The 20,803-nt window shown below is 37.5% G+C and overlaps 1 protein-coding gene across 2 annotated transcripts; it reads left to right on the top strand.

The window, feature by feature from the left end:
• The first annotated feature begins 70 nt into the window (after positions 1-70).
• On the top strand, positions 71-20,797 carry LOC113494790 (pyridoxal-dependent decarboxylase domain-containing protein 1). Of its 2 annotated transcripts, XM_026873258.1 has the most exons (16): positions 71-417; positions 495-871; positions 5,491-5,597; positions 5,891-6,022; positions 7,036-7,250; positions 7,413-7,484; positions 8,005-8,064; positions 8,371-8,559; positions 9,040-9,084; positions 9,204-9,332; positions 9,634-9,880; positions 10,197-10,347; positions 10,545-10,666; positions 11,191-11,380; positions 19,505-19,629; positions 20,470-20,797. In XM_026873258.1, the coding sequence occupies exons 1-16, from the start codon at positions 346-348 to the stop codon at positions 20,700-20,702; spliced, it is 2,466 nt and encodes an 821-aa protein (XP_026729059.1). In that variant the 5' UTR covers positions 71-345; the 3' UTR covers positions 20,703-20,797. The 2 variants fall into 2 exon arrangements, with proteins under 2 accessions (XP_026729059.1, XP_026729058.1); XM_026873257.1 differs by lacking the exons at positions 19,505-19,629; positions 20,470-20,797 and adding an exon at positions 11,865-17,108.
• The last annotated feature ends 6 nt before the right edge of the window (positions 20,798-20,803 follow it).

Raw genomic sequence — 20,803 nt, 5'->3', positions numbered from 1 at the left:
AAAGTCTTCTTGACAGTAACCACAGAGCAAACAAAACACAGTCAGTCTTAGTAGTTCTAGTTCATCTGACTTCAAACTAATCCCACGGATCAAGTACTTACGTTGTGTTTTTAAATCTAAAATAAACATTCACTTTTAATGTGTAAGAAAAACTATAAACCATAGGTATAAAAAAGTTAACTAAAACACAATGTTTTAATTTTAAACTCTTGTAGCCTAAGCTTAAAAATTGAAAAACTGTTCATGAGTGTACTCTCGCCACCCACGTCAAAACATTGAAATTGAAGTGACGTTTACACATTTTTATGTCGGTGCTGTAATTTAGCGAATAATTCGCCACGCAGCATGGGAGATGCATCAGCTTCTGACCCGGAATCCAATAAACCTAGCCCCGGGAGCGATGGCCCTCCTGAACAGGTAAATAGTGTTATTGTTTTGGCCGATGGCGTAGTTTTGTTGTAAGTCATTAACGATGCTTACTTTGACGCTTGTAGCAGGACCGGCGTCCTTTCGGTGGTTTGGAGTTCCAAGTTTCTGAAGTAGTAGGCCGTTTGGAGGCAGGGGTTAACGCTCAAGATGCACAAGAAGAGGAAAAGAAGCCGGAGGCGCGAAAAATCAGCACAGGTTTCTTCGAACCAGAGGAAACGTCAATGGATGAGATTTTGAAGGTTTTGGAAGAGTTGGTGTTGAAGACGGACCCTAGTTGTGAGAGTGTGGAGCCGCCGCTGTTGCCGACGGATGCCGTGACGCGGGCGGCCATACTGTCGCACAGCATATCCGCGCTGTTCGGGCGCCTGGAGCGGAGCCACGCTGCCCGGCTGGGCGCCCACATCGCTACCGAGACCACGAGATGGATGGCTCATATGTTCAAGTAAGAATCCACTTTTTAATAACTCCATGAAGTTAGCATGATGAGTAATTTTATTTACATTCATAAATGGAATGTTGTAAACATCATCAGTTGTGTTATTTAAAAGTGAATCCAATTAGATACAAACAATGGCTTAGTTATTTCTAAAGCAAATAATTTGACTTAAATTCCATGTTGTTTCCTGAAATTCAAATACCTCGAAATGTATACTGTACTAGTATATGTCAAAAATTTTGTAAACTAGGCGATTATAATCCAAACTGTGATGATATTAAGTCATGATAATAGTTATCATACTGCTTATTAATATCCATTGGATATTCAAATTATTACTTATCTGATCCTTAAATCCTGAGGTTTCAAGTACAGATAAGCAATCCATGAGCTATGATTTCTTTTCTTTATTTAGTTAAAAAGACCCTTTATTATTTATAGCAGATGAGACATGAAATATCACATAGCTTAGACTTATAATCATAACAAAATTGTATAAAAAAAAACAAATATTTCAAAGAAATCGAAATTTATCACAATAATAAAATTAGATTGGTTAGACACGGAAATACTTAAAACCGTTACTTTCACTGGTATCATTAAATAAACACATCTTTCCAATTAAGACTACAGATTAAACACTGATAAAAATGTTTGTTGATAATATCTTTATGGCTCCACTATCAGTTACCTTGAGAACTAATTGAAATTGGAAAAGATTAATCACTGGGCTTTTAAGGGTTGCTATAAACTTGTAAATTGGATAGTGACATGTTTCTTATCAATATGTTGGTAACTGTGAATTGTGTTGACCAACTAATACAAAAGTTTGATTGTTCTTCTTGACTATTTTCAAATGCAAATGTTAATACATACTATGATAGTGTAAATGTGGCAGTATGTTTGGATAGATAGATGTTTTTTGGTTACTTGTCCATGCAGAAACCAGTTAACTTGGATTAACACATAAGATAGTTCTTTTCTAATTTTATGTTCCCATAGGAACACTTTCTACTTATTTCTTTCTAGTGGGTAATATTCCAAGCTAGTATGCTAGTGAATAATTGATTCATCTGTTTTATACTTTGTTGACTTTACTACAGACGTCTGACTCGCCTTCAAGCTGGCAGTGTGTATGTGTATGACATTAACTTGAGATGTATTTTGTTTCCTAATACAGCAGTTCTCTTTCAACAAGAGTGGTTAAAATAAATCATTAAATCATTTTTGTCCATGTACATACTCCCTGTTGTAATATTCACAACAGTAAAATTTACGTAAACGTCATTGATAATGTATTATTTTATTACTTTATTAAAGTTCCGACATATTTGATAGTTGTCACCTCACCTACACCTGCAGAAGTACCTCTATTTATGAGCATATTTTAAATCATAAACATTACAGTTATCAATAGAACATCATGCCAATTTTATCGTAAACAATGACGTCATAAATTCCAGTTATTTTGTTTTAAAATCTAGTTATAATTGAAACCACTTAAATACATTACAATGTACCCAGACATGTTTACTTTAGAATTTGATTAAGATTGGACACTCGCAATTACCGAGATTACTTGTAGTAAATAAGCGAAAACATATTAAATGTGACATTGTTATGTTTTCGATAGTATAAAATTAATAATCACTTCGCCTCGCAACCCCGTCACCTCTTTCGCTCATCATGAAAGACTCCTTAACTAGTCGGGGGATCCCTATAAATACTCGTTAGTGAACGGTTCTTGAATAATTGTTTTGTATTATTTCTTGAATAAGCGTCTTAATAAGGTCCAGACTCGAAGAATAAACGCGTGAATCCGGATAAAACTTTATAATGTATAAGATCTTTGTTATTTGACCATCTTTCAGAAGATGTACAGTGACCATAACAAAGCCTAAATTCAGCTTAAAATCATCTTTAAAATCCTTACATATTTATGGATTTGCCTCACGAAAGTCGTGCAAAAAGTCACAGTAAAACCATGTAGAATATTTTTTCTTCCGTCTAAGGTTAGCTTCCGAGTAACCACTTATAATTCCTACCCTTCTATTTGAATGCAAAGGTTTGTGAAATTGAACAGGCGACCGTGAGCTGTGTGACGTGCACGACTTTGCCCTAATGGTGTTGCACTGCGCCACATTAACGAACCTGTGACCATGAGCGCTGTTACTAAGTTATCACTGCGCTATCCTACTAATTTCTATTTTTTTTTATTGTAGCTTTTGTAGTCATAAAACATGAAATGGCTTTTTTTAGGGCCTACTAGAGCTCCTCAGTCTGTCCATTCCCACCTCCATCTGTCAGCAATCATGTCTCCGGTTGTATCTAGTAAATCGTGTTAACTAAACTTTTATAATTTTCACAGATGATGTATTCTCGTTGCCGCTTAAACAATAAATAATAACATAAATCGTAGTTCAGTAAGGTTGTCAATCATTACTACAGATATCAAAATTGATGGGTGACCAATTTTTACGGAAAACACCGTATAGCACCGTATGGCTTGATTAGTTTTTGTTATTTGACGTCTTTAGCTGGACGATAAAAATTAACAATACATAATGCAAGATAATTCTTGGGATAAATTGGGCTCCGTAAAAATCTTCACGCGTAACGGATATCTGTTAGTATATATCATCACGTTCTTCAGCCGTGAGCAATTTACACTTCTCTCCTCTTTGATAGCAATCGCCATAATTTTCATATAAGCCTGTATATAATGAAGCATGCTCATTTAACTAAACGTTTACTGATACCTATTCCACGAATAATGAGATTAAATGGAAATTTAAATGGTAATTTTATACCGGTTTTCCGCATACACGTCGATAAGAATTCGTTTTGCCCACTATTGTTATTTGAATGAAAAATAAACATTTTCAATTTAGGTCAATATTTATTGGATCATAAATCTAAGATTAACTACAAACCAATAAATCGTGTGCGTTATTAAAATTGAATACTTTGTTAAAGGAGTAGTGAACGCGTTAAGCCTCAGAAAACGGTTGAAATAAAAGCATTTTCAACCGACTTCAAAACGAAGAAAGTTCTCAATTAGTGTTTTTTTATGTTGTTAAATCAAATTTTCAGTCTGTAAAGTATATGAAATAGCTGTCCTATATAAATTTCATCAAGTTAGGCTCAGAAGATTTGTATGTTTTTTTTTTTGTTAAAAAATATTATCGAAGTTTTACCCCTTGATATTCATGATTTATGCGAGGTCGATTTTATGTAAAACGATTAAAACTGCATGAATAATGAACGCAGATTAAAATTCTAAATTACTTATGATCCCTCGAATAAGTACTGAAGTTTAATTTACAACGAGTTTTATTTTATCGCTAATTATTTTTCGCTACCGGGATCACAATAAAGCATATAGGTTTTAAACTATTTCATGATTCGTTGTGAATCGGGTGGTTTTTACTAATATGACTTCTTTAAATCATGGTTCGAACTATGATTAGAAACGTCACAGTATGTAATGTAATTAGCACGGTTTTAAAACGATACAAACGTAGTTAATTGCGTTTTATACGCAGTACCGCAACACGTCTGTACAATCCAATAATTTACCAAGAAGTCAACATATTGTTGACTTTTGTTTTTCATCATCATCAGCACATCTTAGTCCACTGCTGGGCATAGGCCTTTCGCATGGCACCCTACTGACCAAGATCTTCATCTCTCTTCCTCCAATCCCTCGTAGCTGCTTTACGAATATCATCGCCGCACAACACACGAAATAAAAAAAAAACAAGCCTTCAGACATTTGTTTCTAGCATTTTTTTTTTTGCCTGTTTTAAGGGACTCGTCGGCTTCCGTAAAAATAATATAGGGTTAAATAAAACGGTAGGGTTATACATTGGTCTTTAGTCACTGAAAGGACCTTTTATTTGCAATAACGCATAAATGTAACAATAAGAATTAACATGGTACTACTAAACAAACATGTGTAGTCCATGTAAAATTGTAACAACACAGTATTATATGCTTTGCATATGTTAAATTTGCATGCTAGTAATATATGTGTTGCTGATAAACGTGTGTATGATGTATGAGCCATTTGCATTTAAATGGACCACTGTTTACGATACCGCATGCGTAGTTGCGGTAAAAATGTTTAAAGAATTTTGCGTAGGTTGGATTAAAATGTAGTACCACGCTCTTGTACTAAGAGGTATGGAACCAGGCTTGTTGAAATTGTGGAAGCGAGATCGCGTTTCACTGTTTGTATAGCGATGTCTCGCTTTAAACAACTGTTATAGACATGCCCTGATTTTCGTAGGTTTAATTTGAATGGAATATTTTGAATTATTGACGAGCTCGCTACTGGACGATGAACTGGTGTTGGAATACAGCGCTGAAAAGAGGCGCAACCTTGTTGTATTAACTTTAACAGTCTTAACACCGAAAACTAGATTATTGATACTGCTTCTGAGATTGATTGATTGCAATTTGCTCAGTGCATCTGCTCCATTTGCAGCTGTAATCCGTAAATTATGAATTGACGACTCCTTGGGCGATCCTATTAATTACGTAGAAATAAACTGGCCCCTTAAATAATAATGAACCCGCCCGTAAAAATCAAAAATATCTGAAAGCGTTTATTTTTATTACAGACTAGCAGATTACAATGCATACTACCACCAGGAGCAACTGGAGGGCCTCGTCAGAGTGACGCGCATGTTGTTACATCACAGATACCCCCGATATTTGGAAGATGGAGGTAACCACATACACATTACTTAACACAGACTGCAAGTATATTACAAAACGGAGAGAAATATCTCATCTTACGAAATTTCAGAATTCTTGATATGCTTATTGTTAAGATCATATTAACTTGGCGATGTAGAATTGTCGGCTCAAATAGTCGATATCAGCCCGGAATGAACGCGCTATCTGTAACTATATTTTTTGAGCCATATTTTAATACAACAGAGAATGAAAAAATAATTATAACTTAATTTTCTGTTGTAATACTAATTAACCATAATTAATGATTGAATATAATTCCAGCGTTAGCATTCACAAACAGACTGCCATGTATATACAGCTGCGTGGCCAGTCCTCTGGGTGTCGTGCAGCATCTGTGCAGACAGCTAAGTCTGCCTCTAGCGTGCGTCAGACCTGTTCCGGTGCATCCATCAGGTAAGCTCCAGCTCTTTTAGAAGAAAAGGTAGAATTAAACATCCACCAGTTCGTGTTAAAGCAGTTTTATTGAAATTGGTGCCGAGAGACGCGATTTCAGGCGTCCACAACAGGATATAACTTTAACATGTGGTAAATATCAGTCTTTGTGTCGCAAAGGCTTTCAAAAACGTTCAGGTCATAAGCATCTAGACTAAAAACCAGCATTCGTGGATCAATACACAAACTTTTGTCATACTCAGGGATCGAAACCACGACACGTAGCGTTCAGTACGACCAATAGTCTAGCTAGCGTATTAAAGATTTCCCGTCTGAGCAAGAGTGATTCTTGTCTCTATTCCTCCCACCAGCATTCACGAAAAAAGACTGGAACATATTGGGGGTAGAGGAAGGGTGGGTTCAGATGTGTAAAAATGATTCTTATGAACACCTACAGTGCGCATTTATTATGAATTGTATTCAGATGTTTGCTGTTTGTGACTTTTGTTTGTAAACTATACCAAGATAAACGTGCTGCGACGTACTTTATTGAAGTCGACATGACGGTGATTGGAGCATGATATGTTAGAGTGTATCTTATTTATTGGTATTAGACTAACGTGGATTAGCGTCCGACTTTAGCGCAAAGACCTGACTTCCCTCCTTCCATTTTTCTCTTCAATATGGTCTATAGCTAATGGAAAATGTATTGAATGGCTAGACTGAAGGAATAAAAACAATAGTCCACGCTTTTTGGTTGTTTTTTATTCCCACCCAAGAAAAATGTTTGTTTGATCAGTACGAGCGTTATTTCGGTGTCTGGTAGTAATTTATCTTATCTTATTCGTCAGTTGTCTAGTACTCATAGTACAAGTCTTGCTTGGTTTGAGCCTAGATGGCGTTATGATATAGCTTAAATAATTTTTCGTGGGCCTACAATCTAGATGTAATAGATTGTTGCTACTTATGTGTTATTTAGACTAATTTTTTTTCATGAAAATAAATAGTTTAATAGATTTTTTTTTGTCTTAAAGGTCAAGGTATGGACATAGAGGCTTTAGAGAAGTTATGCGATGAGGATGTGACCGCGAACCGCACGCCGCTGCTCGTGTTGGGCGAGCTGGGCGCGCCGCCGCTGGGCTGGGGCAGCCCGCTGGCGCTGCTGGCAGAGATCTGCGCGCACAGGAACCTGCACCTGCACGTCCGGGGACACGCGCTGGCGCTGCCCGGGGCCACGGGGAAGGATGAGGTATGGAGTTGTCGATATAATTAACATTAGTATCTACTCATGATGGCGGTAAATATTTGAAGTTTGAAGTATTTGAAGACAAAAATATTGGTACATTTTTGGATGATATGCCGACGATGCTCAAGCAGTTTTGTTGTTAGTTATACGTGTTGTTTGTTTCAGTCGTACAGCATAGCAGATTCGGTGACACTGACGCCAGGCCCGTGGTTTGGCGTTCCCGGCTTGCCTACTGTCGTATCCTTTATAATTTGTGCAAAATATTTGAAACTACTTTTACGGATTTTATCGCGGTTTAATTTTAGATTTTAGTTCCCGACGATTTTAGTAACCTCAATAGATAAAAAACACACTAATTTCACCCTAGATCCAATATTAAATAAACTGAAGGCCAAACCCAAGAGCAGCGCTGCAAGACATCAAGACACAGTGAGCTCATACTGCGTAGCTCGGATCACAAATAATTAATTAAAATATGAAGGTAGAACGAGCAACATCTTCTGTCAAGACGAACGCCATCTCAGTCTGCCCATGACCATGATACCTGCAAAGGTTTCGAAACGTCGGAAACTAAAATCTAAAATTAAACCGCGATAAAATCCGTAAAAGTAGTTTCTATTCAAAATATTTGATGTCACTGTTTTGTAAGAATTGCATTCTTATTGCCTTTTTCTTAAGGTACATTTTAATATGTAGCAGGTCGTAGCAACTTAAGTCAATTATAAAAATTTTAATGCTTTTCTTAACACGATGTCAGACATTCTACAAAATTCCAGAACCAATTGTAGTAAACGACCAATCGAAGTCCACGACTACCGTAAGTACAGTATACCTACTAGATATTTAAATCAATAATCCAAAAAAAATCTCCATTCAGCCTATTTCCGTTTTAATAGTTCTGGGTGATGGAAAAATGTTCTAAGACATATTAGACTTCAACATGCGTTAAAGCAGCAACGAAAAATTTCAACTGACTGGTTGCATGGAGATGCATTCTGATGACGGACGGCCAGCAAAGTCTCAGTAATAGGATTCCATTTTTACCCTTCCTTTACGAAAACCTTATCAGGCTTTTCGTCAATCATATGAAAAGTAGTGTAGCAGTCCGTGTGTGGTTGTGCAGGCTGGTCGCGAGGGCGCGCTGGCGGCGCTGGGCGGGCTGGCGGGCGGCGGCGCGCGGCTGCCGGCGCTGCCGCTGTGGACGTGCGCGCGGGCGGCGGGCGCGCGGGCGCTGCGCGCGCGGCTGCACGCCGCCTTCCGCGCCGCGCGCGCGCTCCGGAACGTCGTGGCCGCCGCCGGCCTGCGTCTGCTGGTCAGTACTAATTATTGTTTGAGTCTGGGTGTCTTTGTGCATGTGTGTTGTATGTTTGTAAACCCCCCGCGACACAAGGATTAAATTCCTTACTGCGGATGACGTTTTTTTATAAAAATGATGGATTCGCGTGTTCACGCTTGGCGCCGTGCCGTTCCCCATTTGTTGCCGGTTGCACGGCGCGAATCGCGGCGTGAATTCACAGCAAAAATCGCGAGCGAGTGTAAAGCGCGCTTTAAGACACTAAAAGACTTAAGAAACTTTAAATTGTAGTTCTAGTGACTCTAATAGCTCGGTTCCAAAATAACGTTCCTTAGAAGAAATCTTGCTATTATTTCTAAAAACTGTAAAAAGTAAGGTATAATATATGTGAAGTCCTTTCCACTTTATTTAGAATCATTTGTTACGGCAATTGATTTGAATTTTGCAATTTAAAATCAATTTTTCATATCCCATTGAGATTTTTTATCTGTATTACAGAGCGAACCGCCAGGGGGCGATGAACCACCAAATGTAGGAGTTGTGGTAAGCTATTTATGTTTACTTTGCAACATGTTATTTATAAGTATGATCAGTGGAAGTTATGGATATTATTTTTTTTGTAAGGCATCTAGTTCTTATTATAATATTTTTTTATTTTATAGGAAGCCATAAGCAACGCCTCTGCCTGCGTAGCGTTTCAGTTCGCACCACCTGGAACGGAAAAACCGCCACCGTATTATGATAAACTCAACTCTTGGTTGGGACAAGTGCTCCAAAGAGAAGCTGAGATGGTAAGTCTACCGATTTTATGATTGATTTAATCATATTATTATTTCTGTATTCCTTTGCAAAATAAACTGATCATTAAATTGAATCAAATAACATTGAATTTTCGATGTTTATGGCGCTGCGTCTTTGTTTATTTTAAGTATCTGTGAGCTTCAGATAGTAGAATGTAGATGCGCCGCCTTGCATTGTTTGGGTTCGCGAACTTGCATGTTTAGTTGGTTCCATTAAAAGTCGCGAGGTACCTTCCTAAATACGTGACTCGCAAGCTTTATTTGTTATATTATTATTTATTCAAAATCCTAGATCAGCATAGAAGTGTGCGAGACGGAAGCGCACGGCGTGGTGCTGCGCTACTGCCCGCTGGAGGGCGCGGCGGGGGCGGACGGCGCGGCGGGGGGCGCGGGGGGCGAGGCGGGGCGCGCGGCGTGGGGCGCGCTGCTGGAGGCGCAGCTGCACGTGCTGCACGCCACGGTGGCGCTGCAGGAGCCCTTCCGCGCGGGGCTGGCGCGCCGCCCCGCGCTCGCCAGGGTCCACGTGCCCGGCTGGGCCGGTACGTACACACACTCCACACTGCCCGCAAAGCCTGCGTGCTTGGTGCCGGCAGCTCCCCCAGTGGCTCATGAAATATTAATGAATGCTGACATAGTTCACTAGTCGCACTAACCAGAAATGATATTAATTATCGCGATTACGGACGTTAGCCATAGGTACAGCTACAACTTAACGTGCCTTAACGCTCAAGTACATCAAAAAAAAAAAATGTTGCGCTAATGGGCATTAACGATTGCCACTAAAGGTCAATTACTAATTTTGTGCAGGCATCAAAAAAAATGCTCGTTGACACTACAAAGAAAAAATACTTGCAGGTCTAGGTGGCGTTAGATACATACCGCCGGGATGGGAAGGCGCTTCAGCGGAAGAATTGAACTCGCTCAATCGGCAGTTGGTGGAAACGCTGCGAGCCACCGACGGGGCATTCTCGTGCGGGGACGGAGATGACGGACTGGCTTGTGTCAGGTAAACGACATTTATCAATTAATTTAGGAACTTGGCAATCGAAAACATATTATTCCGAAATATTGGGTACGAACCTACACTGTTAGCCTCGACACAACTTCGAAATGGGGTTGTCCGCATAACCACCCGATAACATAAACGAGTGTAACAATGTGTCAATATGCTTTGTACCTATACTACAATAAGATGTATTGCAGGTTCGGTATGGTGACGGAAGATACAGATGTCGACGAGTTGCTGGACCTCGTTATATCTGCTGGCGAAGAGGTCGAGGAGAGCTGCCGTGCGCTCACGAACATGACCGAAGTGCTAAAGAAAGGTTAGACATATAATTTGATATTCACTAATAAATAATAACATGTAAATAATACCTTTGCGATCCTATCAGCATGTGCAAGTGTGCAGGATGTGGTGTGTTCGGTGTTTTGTTTCAGTTTATGAAAATGTGGACTGATGTCGTTCTACCGCCCTGTGTCGCCTCTCCCCTCCCTCCATCCCTCTTGCGTGGGACACAGTATCAAAACAGTGTGCTCGCGACCCTGGTTCACTTAGATACCGCTGCACTAGAGCGTCGCTAAATTGACATTGCACACACGGTCCCTTTAAAAACACTACGTGCGGTCGTCCAGCGTCGCAACTCATCCCCCCTCTCGGCCACGTCCCCACGTGACCACGTCAACGTCTGTGACCCACGGCAGATAATTGTTTTTAAGATGAAACACAGCGACACCTTTCTACCTCTACCTGGTGCAACCCTAAGCCTAAGCAAGTGCTTTTCATGTATTCCGCTTCTTCCGCACTTTTCATTCATATCTCAAAGTAAAAGCCAATGGTTTCGCTTAGGTATCGAGGAGGCTCAAGCGGACATAGAGCGCGAGAACGCGGAGCGCCTGTGGCAGGAGGGGCTGCTGCGGCGCGTGCCCGTGGTGGGGCGCGTGGTGGAGTGGTGGGCGCCCGCCGCAGTGGCGCCGCCGCGCGGCCGCCGGCTGCATCTGGCGCACGGGACGCTGCAGACCACCGACGACGTCTACAGGTACGCACGCACTAGCAACACACGACATCACTCAACAATGTAGTCAAAAGTTAAGCTGTAACATTTATGTTACATAAGTGTGACATTTAGTCATATAATAAATACAATTACTTGTGATTTATGGTAAAAACTATAATCCTAAATGAGAAACTTAGAATTTAAAACTTTCCATAAATATACCAGCACAAATTTGAAATTTATCAAAGAACTCTGGTTATTTATTTACTATTAGAACTTCTTCTTACAAGAAGTAGTCTTTCAAAGCGTGAAAATTGATTTTAAAATAACATTGGAAGAGCGCAACGACCGCTATGAGCACTAAATGTATAATTAACCATTTATAACAGCAAAAAAGTTTTCAATTGATTCAATGGATATTTACATCTGAAAGAAAATATTTTTTTATGCTGCTAGAAAAAGAGTTATTTTTGTAAGGTCTCTAACTGTTTTCTAGCTTAACTTACAGAGCTTGTTTTGTCTCCAGGCGCGTTCAAAACAAAGACAAAGACACAGAGCCGGCGCGCGCCCACTCGCCGACGAGACAAACTCCGGCCGCCGAGCAATAACTACGTCTGTAAGTTTGTATATGTATACGTCACTCACCATGTATGCCCAATGTTGGTCACACATGCCCTATTACGTTGGCCAATAAAACATGGTTCAACATAATTCTGCAATCATAAATACTAACAAAGAGTTAGTCCTAATGACATTTTATACCAAAGATTGCATTGATTTGTGTTGTTGATGCAACTACGTTTCAGAAACGTTAACAGAACCTAACATTTTTACCAATAACTTTAATATATTTTGGTGCGAATTGTAAAGAATTGTAAATGGCTTCAGATCTCAAAATTGTTATACCAGCGTATGTATTATTATTTTGATAATGTTTAGAAACTGGAGTTGACGGCACATGAGTCTGATGACTGCTAAATTGGAATAGTATTATTGTTAACGATCATTCGGCTAAAGCCATAAGTGTTCAGTCAACTATTATTGAATTAAAAACTGCATAAATTAATGTTACGATTCGAACTTATTAAGATATAGTTTCTAGTATTAAGGACCTTATAAGGCAATATTACACGCATGTATAAAATGCCTTAATTATAGTGATCTGTAAAAATTCTAAAGTTTTTAATAAAACGTACAAGTGGTTCGATTCATTAGTCATGTTAATATATTTGTCACTACAATATCAATATGAAACAAATATGACACTGAAAAATAAAAATGTGATTCTTAACCTGTGAGTGGTAGAGTTACGTGACGCAATAAAACTGTCTATGTAGTTTGAAAAATATATTAATGTGTATACTTAATACATAAGGCTCCATACCATTTTTAATCGACGTATGATAGGAAGTAGCTCGTTAAGATTGATGATGAAAATAAAGTTCCCGCCTCGCCTTAGTGCAAATAAATTGCTTAATTTGGTTCCTTGAATCCATTACTGACATGTTGCATAATACTACTGCAGTTTGTCCCTATTCGCGAATAAGTTTTTGAATACCTTTAAGGTAAGGTACTATACCAACTTGCCCTTTAATACCCATGTTTCTAAAATTTATTTGATAATCACGCTGCTATGCCGTGAGGTCACTCTGTCTCTCTCATTTAACTCGAGTCTGTTTTGCCCCGTCCAGGTATCGGTGAAAGGACCCCTTTCACAGATACCTTAACAAGTGATCGATGTCCCGCCGCCATCGCCCATAGTTTTATTCTCATCATCATCTTAATTGCTAATAGCTGTAATTTAAAGTAGCTTTTCTAATCATAGAATAGCATAAAGTAGTTTCTAGTTATTAATGTATTGCAAAGGTCCAGTAGTCGGTCTTAGGTAAAACGAATGGCAATATAAAATACATGTACAGAAAAATAACTTAAAATAAGGTTTTCATTAATTTTGATTTCCTTATATTTTTAATGAATTTGCATTTCCTTGCCACATTTATCCATAGACCTCTTGAATTGAATTCCTCGTCATTGAATTTTGAACTACACTAGCGCCAAATTAAATTGCGTGTTCATTTTAAGAACTAACTTGGGAAAAGTGTGTTGGCTATTTTGTTTTCTACGTTATTGAATTAATTAAATTCGTATTACTATTAAAAAAATAAATTAAACTCAGTAAATAAAAACAATGTCAATATGATTACCAACAACAAGTTAGATGATTGCATTTTTCTTGCATTCGGACTGTCTGAAAATTAACTGTATAATAAATTATGATGTTAAATTAAATTAATTTATTTTAGTCGAAAGTGCTATAATTTAGTGTTGCATACAATTTTAATTATTTGTCAAACAGTAAACTGAATATCAATTATTAACGGCTAGATACTTTAAGCGCAAACTTAATTAGTTTGGACTGAGCTATTATTTGGATGTTCAATTCGTTTATTGTTTTAATGTAGAAAGAAACCTGCCAGACATTGGAGTCCTGCAAACAGCTACTTATACAAATAAATGTAATAAAAAATTGGTGATTTGATTTGTTACTGCTCATATTGCTGTAAAAATAATGCTATTGTAAGCACTTTTACTTCATCAAAAGAAATCTCGCTCAGGGAAAACATTAATAAGAATGCTCCAAAAATTGATAACAAAAGTATATTACAGCAGCTTCTTAAAAGTTTGACTTTATTTATTTAATTAAATAATCTAGCCTCGATTAGGTTATTAGAATAAATTTAGTAAATAATAGGATTTATATTTTATGATATCACAATATCTGTAATTAATTCAATAAGTCAATATAATTATCCCAGTGTTTAAGGTTAAGACTGATGCGTTATCGCAGTCATAACATCGCGTAGTAAAAAGTTTGGTAGTCAACATTCGAAGGCAATTATTTATTTATTTAAACTTTTTGCTCAAATAGTACAGTCAGCAATAAAAGTTGATGAACACAATAAGATCTCTAATCTAATTCTGTTCTTTTAACTCTAACACTGCATGAAGTATCGTGGGTTCGGTCTTCGCGTACGACAAGCATTTGTTTGACACACACATATGCTTTATCTAAATTTTTAATCCCTAAGATTAAATTCCAATTAAATTTAAATGAGTTATAAGTTTCCTTTAACACACACCATAAGATGAAGTAATTTTGTACACTCTTCGCACTTCAGCAATCATATCTCAAAGATCTATAGTATACATCAACTCCTGTTGTTGACTCTACAAGTAAATGAATAAATAACTGCTTTACAAATTTCGTAATTAAGAGCCCGACGATATGTACTGTCCTTTTAAGTCAAACCTATGAAATAGAGAAATAAGTTCGATACCTGTTTGAATATGTTTAAGTTCCTGATTTACTTAATGTTTCAAATGGCCACGGGTATATACGGCTTACGGAATTTATTAGCTAATGAATTGGGAATCATCACCATCATCAGCTCATATTCGTCTACTGCTGGACATAGGCCTTCCCAATTGTACTCCATCGAGATCTATCTTCGGCTGCTCGCATCCAGCTCCTGCCAGCTGCAATTGCAGTTCGCTGTTATACTATGCATGGGCTCCCGAGCTCTTCCAAGCCTATATCCCGTCTTTCACACACAGTCGAACCTTCCTCCCTACTGTTATCGTTAACACATATTTAACCATAAAGTAGAAATAACTTTCAATGAAACATTTTCAACGTTTTCTAAACTAAACCCGTGGCCATTAATCTAAACTAAGGAATAGACATTTTAGCTCCCCTAACGCACATTGAATAACGCCATATTAACATAGTAAGTATCCATGTAAAACCACATTTTAAGTGAAATTATGAAAATGCGTGATTGTACATTCAAAGCATTTGCAACATTTAAAGTGCTATTAATTTAATGTATAAGATTATGCATTAAACCATTATGTATTTAGTTCATAAACTAGGCATCTATAATATTTATTTTTATAAACGTTAGATATCATTCCAGTCTGTTCTATGTATGAACTTAGGTATTTATTTTAATCAGGTTTCCATTTAAAAATATTAGCTTTTGAAGTTTATGCGACACAACTGCAAACAACTTTAAATTTCCATCGTACATATTTAGATAAACCTTTATCTTCTCATTCAAACTGAAATCTGATAAACCCATGCATAACTGCCTCACTTTGATAGTAACAAAGAATTGTGGACTTTACTACTTTGCCATAAAGACTAAAATGTAATAACGCTTCCACATGTTTCATCCGTAATCCTCTGTCTGATAACTTACGGCATACATTGCTGAACACAACCATTGAGTAAGACATTCGTAGAAACAGATTGCAATGACGTCACATTGGCGATAGACAACGGATTATAGATCAAATCTTCTAGTATTCGGTCAAAGACATTTTGTATTCAAAGTGTGATTGTCGTCGTATCGATATAGTGACCACATATTTGTACAAGTTGTGTACAAATGGGATCAACACTCGATACTAACGGCGTTATCTCATTGGTTGTCATATAACAGTGGCTTGCTATCAGTTATCGATATATAACTCCTTTCACTTTATAATATTAAAATTACTGGCATTCTTATATGCACTGAATATGGCTTGAAGCATGGGGATTCGTTCGGCTTGTCTATTACCGTTTAATCATTCAACCTTAAAGTAATATGGTATTACTAAAATATTAGATATTCAATTATAACTCACAAAAAATATTACGACGGTAAAACGTCATACGATAAGTGACCTCGCATGACATTTGAACTCACAGTATAATCTAATTTTTTGATTACGCTATCCGATGATATACCAAATAATACCTGCACTATTAAATGGTAATTATTGTTAATTTGCTACTTTTTATTGTGATCGAAAGATACGCTTGTCTGGATATGTATCATTTATTCTATTTTGAAACTTAACACAAACAGATAAAGTTTATTTTTAGTTAACTTTTTGCTATAGGGAAAGAATACGATGAGAGAAATATAAATTGTATTTGATAATAAAAATATTTCAAAGAATTCATTGTATGGTTGTGGTCGCATAAGTTTCAAATACAGCTTGGATACACACAAATAATACGTATATCGGTGATAATAATTATTATTTTGGTACAAATATGTATGTATAATGTTTAGTTTTAGTTTTTTAAGTATTTTTGTGGGCTTGTGTTGCATTGGGACATGTTTCCAGTAAGAAAATCACAAGCAAGGACCAGGCATGTATCAATACTGTAGGTAGGTACTCTAGAATGAATTGCAACAGATGAGGGCAACTGATTTCCATTCACAATTTAATTACTATATATGTAAGTAAATGAACCATAGTTCCTGCTTTTATTGTTCTCGTGTTTCGATGTCGTCAATTTATCATGAAGTAAATGCCGAAACATGGTAATATTCACCTCATTACTTGCAATACAGCCTTACTTATGATAGTCTCTTTGAACTGCCTCCCAAGAAAACTATACTCGAATCTGAAAAAAAAAACATTTAGTTTGTCGACATAAAGTTTAACGTCTGACTACAGTTTTGTACGGCGAACCTTATTTGTTTTTAGTATATTAAAAATGTACATGGACTTTTTTTAACCGAAATTGATACATGCATTATGCGTCCATGCTTTTCCTTAATAAAAAAAACATGTTAGGAAACTTGTGTCCCAATAGAAACCGCGGTTTCCACATTATTATTATTAAGAAGTGAAGTTATGATTCAATTATCCTGTAAAATTTAATGATATAAGTTATTGAATGATTAAAAAATAAAATTATACAATGTTAGTTCTGTTTTTAATTTCAATTGTATTTCATATACCTAGTCTTCTAACCAATGTATAAATTAGTGTTAAACTCACGATAACACAAATGTCGACTTTGAAACTCATAAAACTAGATAGTGTGAAGCATGTTACATTTTGAGAATGTAAAACCCCAAAAATGCCACACATTACACAAACATCGCTAGCCTATTTACTGAACATTGATATCGTAGATAAAATGTTGCTCCCGCTAGAAGTATGCTATAGAATTCCTACGACCTCAGTGCGGCGGTACTAATTGACGATACCATACGTAATTACGTATTGTATCCTACAGTTTATTATTATTTCATTTCCTTATAATTTCTTACCCACATTAAATCGTGTACAAGTGTTTGTAGGTACACGTCATGTCGATTATTTTACATTCTAATCTTGATAAACACGCGTTTACTAACCTATACGCGATTCTTAAGAGACAATAGTATCTATCGAGTGCGTTCGGAAAAAAGTGTAGACTACTGCAAACTGATATCAACACAACTATTGAGTGCGCGACGAGATATTATGTTGGCTAAATACAGTAAATTATGCGTAAGAAAAAAAAAGTTCCTATTTATTGCACTTTTCATAGTGCTTTCGAGCCTGGCTATATTAAATACGGACTATTCCCCGGATCTGTACTTTTTATATTGGGGTGAATATGAGAATGTAACGTGTCACTACTCCGACATCGGGGACGCCTTACCCCTGGTAGGAGAAGACTTCAGCCCGCCTCCCACATCGATATATTTCCATGAAACGTCATGCCGCGGCTGGCTGAATTCCCGGCAGGCATGTGCCGTAGAGTCAGCTGCCAGGGCTCATAGTGACTGGAATATCTACGTGCTGTTTGCTGGACCGGTGACTGCAAAGAATCTCAATTCAAACAGCTTTAAAGTTCTCAAACAAGTGAAAAATGTGAACTTCAAACGAGTGCATATCGTGGACTATGCAAAAAATACTCCATTGGAGCAATTAGTGAGTGAAGGTGCTTTGAACAGGACTCGGTGGCGTATCTCTCACACTTCGGACATGCTCCGGTATCTGACGTTGTACAAGTGGGGCGGGGTGTACTTGGACTTAGATGTGGTAGTGGTGAAATCCTTTGAGGGTCTCAAGAAGAACTGGGCAGCTAGAGAAAGCCGTGACGTGGTAGCGGCCGGAGCGCTCGCCTTCTCAACGGACAATCTTGGAAGAGAGGTTGCCGACGCCGCTATAAGGTACAGTAATATCTTCTTACCACATTTTCGACTTGAAAGAAAAACAATGAATCATTGTTTTATTTGGCAAATAGTGAATCAAAATAAACAGCCGACATTCCGAGCGCGATTATATATGCTTATCTTAAATATTTTGTCATACTTAGGTACTTTGATTGAATCGTAAGCCAACATGGTTAGGTCTCATACCAGCAGATGCGTTAAACCCCAGCTTTAAATTATTATTCTCGGTAAATTACAGTAAAGCAGGAAAAAACAATGATATAGGTACTAATAAGTGTACAGTTAGGTACTACTCGTAACAAAGCCACCTTAAATGTTTGTCGTCTGTTTTCCCGTAAACTTGTCGCTGGTTTAGTCCCGCTTGGGACAATGTTTGGTGTCATCTTGAGCCCGTGTGCAGCCCTGTAGTCGGCTAAATCGGCGCGTTATGAACTGTGTCTTAGGGCCATAAAAATCAAAAGAGATAGGAATGTGCAGCGCGCCGGACCCAAGTTATCGATAAACCGCTACCTGCACACGTGCACGATGATTCACTAATGGTTTTGCGATAATTATTTATTTTAATCTTAATATTTATTTACATTTTACATTAATAAAGTGTATTTAATATCAAATATTTGTTTTTCACTTTGTGAACCAGGTACGATAATGACGTTACTTATCGATAATATGTCTATTATTACACCCTTCAATCGGCTCAATAAGACCCATCAGCAAGCGAGGTAGATAAAGAGAAATGATTTATGGCCCCAAGTTCTCAGTTCATAACGCGCCGACGACAGTGTATCCTAACGCCTTGCATTCTGCAGTTCAATTTCCTTGACCTGTCCTTGAAACCGTAAGCTAATATTGATTAATGTCAATAATTCTACCTACATAGAATTTATTGACTTTTTGATGCCTACCTACATAAATATTGAGGATCTACTACTCTGCTTTACTATTCTTATATCGATAGGTCCCAATCCCGGGTAAATGTCTGGTTGTCCCAATTTTTTGATAAACGCTTAGCGGCTTAGCCCACTATACTATCATATTATCCTCTGATTGTGCGGAGGAACGATTATTAATTTCTTGGCCGCTGTACCCACGATTGCAGGTTGCTGTTTACAGACTCAGTGTTTTTTTAATAACTTAACATATAATATTCCAGGAACTTTCAAAATCACTACAGAGGTGATACGTGGGGTAACAATGGCCCAGGAGTCATCACCAGGGTATTGAAAAATATGTGTAACACAAATAATATCACCAAGATGACTGCTGAAACCTGCAGAGGTAAGATTCCTATCAAGTGTGTGTAATATTCTACATAATGGTAATGAATACTCAATATGAATAGAGGGTAGAGCATTTGGAAGTGCTGAAGTGTTTTTTTAGACAGTAATATTAAGTAATATAATGTCCCCGTTAAAATTAATAACCCACCTGACAAATCCATATTATAATCCTAGTTTCCCACAACCAATTATCTTAACAAACGGGGCTAGGAACTCTATTGACTAAGTCGTCAATATTGTTATCCAGTGCGCTTGCGTTTAATAATAATAATTTATTTTTTGCCAGTAATCATAATTAACATTCAGTTTAAGTCCCCACAGAAGTATATTTGCAGACATTCGGTTATTCTCTCAACGGCTCAATCGATTTTTATCAAACATGTCTAAGAACACTCGCACATAATCCAGCTATAAGACAAAACAAACTACGGGAGCTATGATGCCTCAGACAGATAGAGATATAGACAGGCAAACAGAACAAAGAAAATATTACAGATGCCAGTGTTTTGATGACAAATAAAGAATTTCGTGGACAAAACATCTTCACAGTTTTGCAATAAATTACTACTAACCAGGTGCTCTGATTAGACTAGACCAATAACATTTTATTTTGATTGTCTTTGTCTTTAAATGCAAATAATTTCTATTGACGGGCTTCCAGTAATTGAATAATAAAAAATTTCCTTATTCGTTGAGGTAATATGTATTGTTATTTTTGTTTTCTAATTCCGCTTCATTATGTATACAGCTTGATAACAGACAGGGAAGCCGTAAAGGTTCCGCCTTTAAACCTTTGAGTTCGGAATTATGTTTAGTGAGGTTCTCGTACTCATTCCAGGATTCGAGATCTACGGACCAGAGCTGTTCTACCCAGTGTCCTGGATCAACGCGGTACAGTATTTCTCACCCGGTGACCTTAACATTACCGTCCCCTACGCCTACCATGTTTGGAACAAAATCACTGGGAGTTTTGAAATAAAAGAAGATTATGTTTACGCTAAAATAGCCAAGAAGCATTGTCCTACGATTTATGAACATTACGGAAGGAATTTTGGGACGTTTGATTTTTGAGATACTCTTGACTGTGACTCATCTCAGCCTATTGCCGTCCACTGCTGAACGTAGGCCTCCCCAAAAGAGCGCCAACCATCCCGGTCCTGGGCAGCCCGCAA

The sequence above is a fragment of the Trichoplusia ni genome, chromosome 6 (assembly GCF_003590095.1).
Source record: "Trichoplusia ni isolate ovarian cell line Hi5 chromosome 6, tn1, whole genome shotgun sequence".
NCBI classification, from domain to species: Eukaryota; Metazoa; Arthropoda; class Insecta; order Lepidoptera; family Noctuidae; genus Trichoplusia; species Trichoplusia ni.
This window is presented reverse-complemented; position numbering and strand designations above follow the sequence as displayed.

Coding starts and splice junctions, on each gene's coding strand:
- LOC113494790 (XM_026873258.1), top strand. CDS start 346: ATGGGAGATGCATCAGCTTCTGACCCGGAATCCAATAAACCTAGCCCC. Junction 6,023..7,035: donor TGTTCCGGTGCATCCATCAG/GTAAGCTCCAGC, acceptor TTTGTCTTAAAG/GTCAAGGTATGGACATAGAG. Junction 19,630..20,469: donor GACTGCTGAAACCTGCAGAG/GTAAGATTCCTA, acceptor TACTCATTCCAG/GATTCGAGATCTACGGACCA.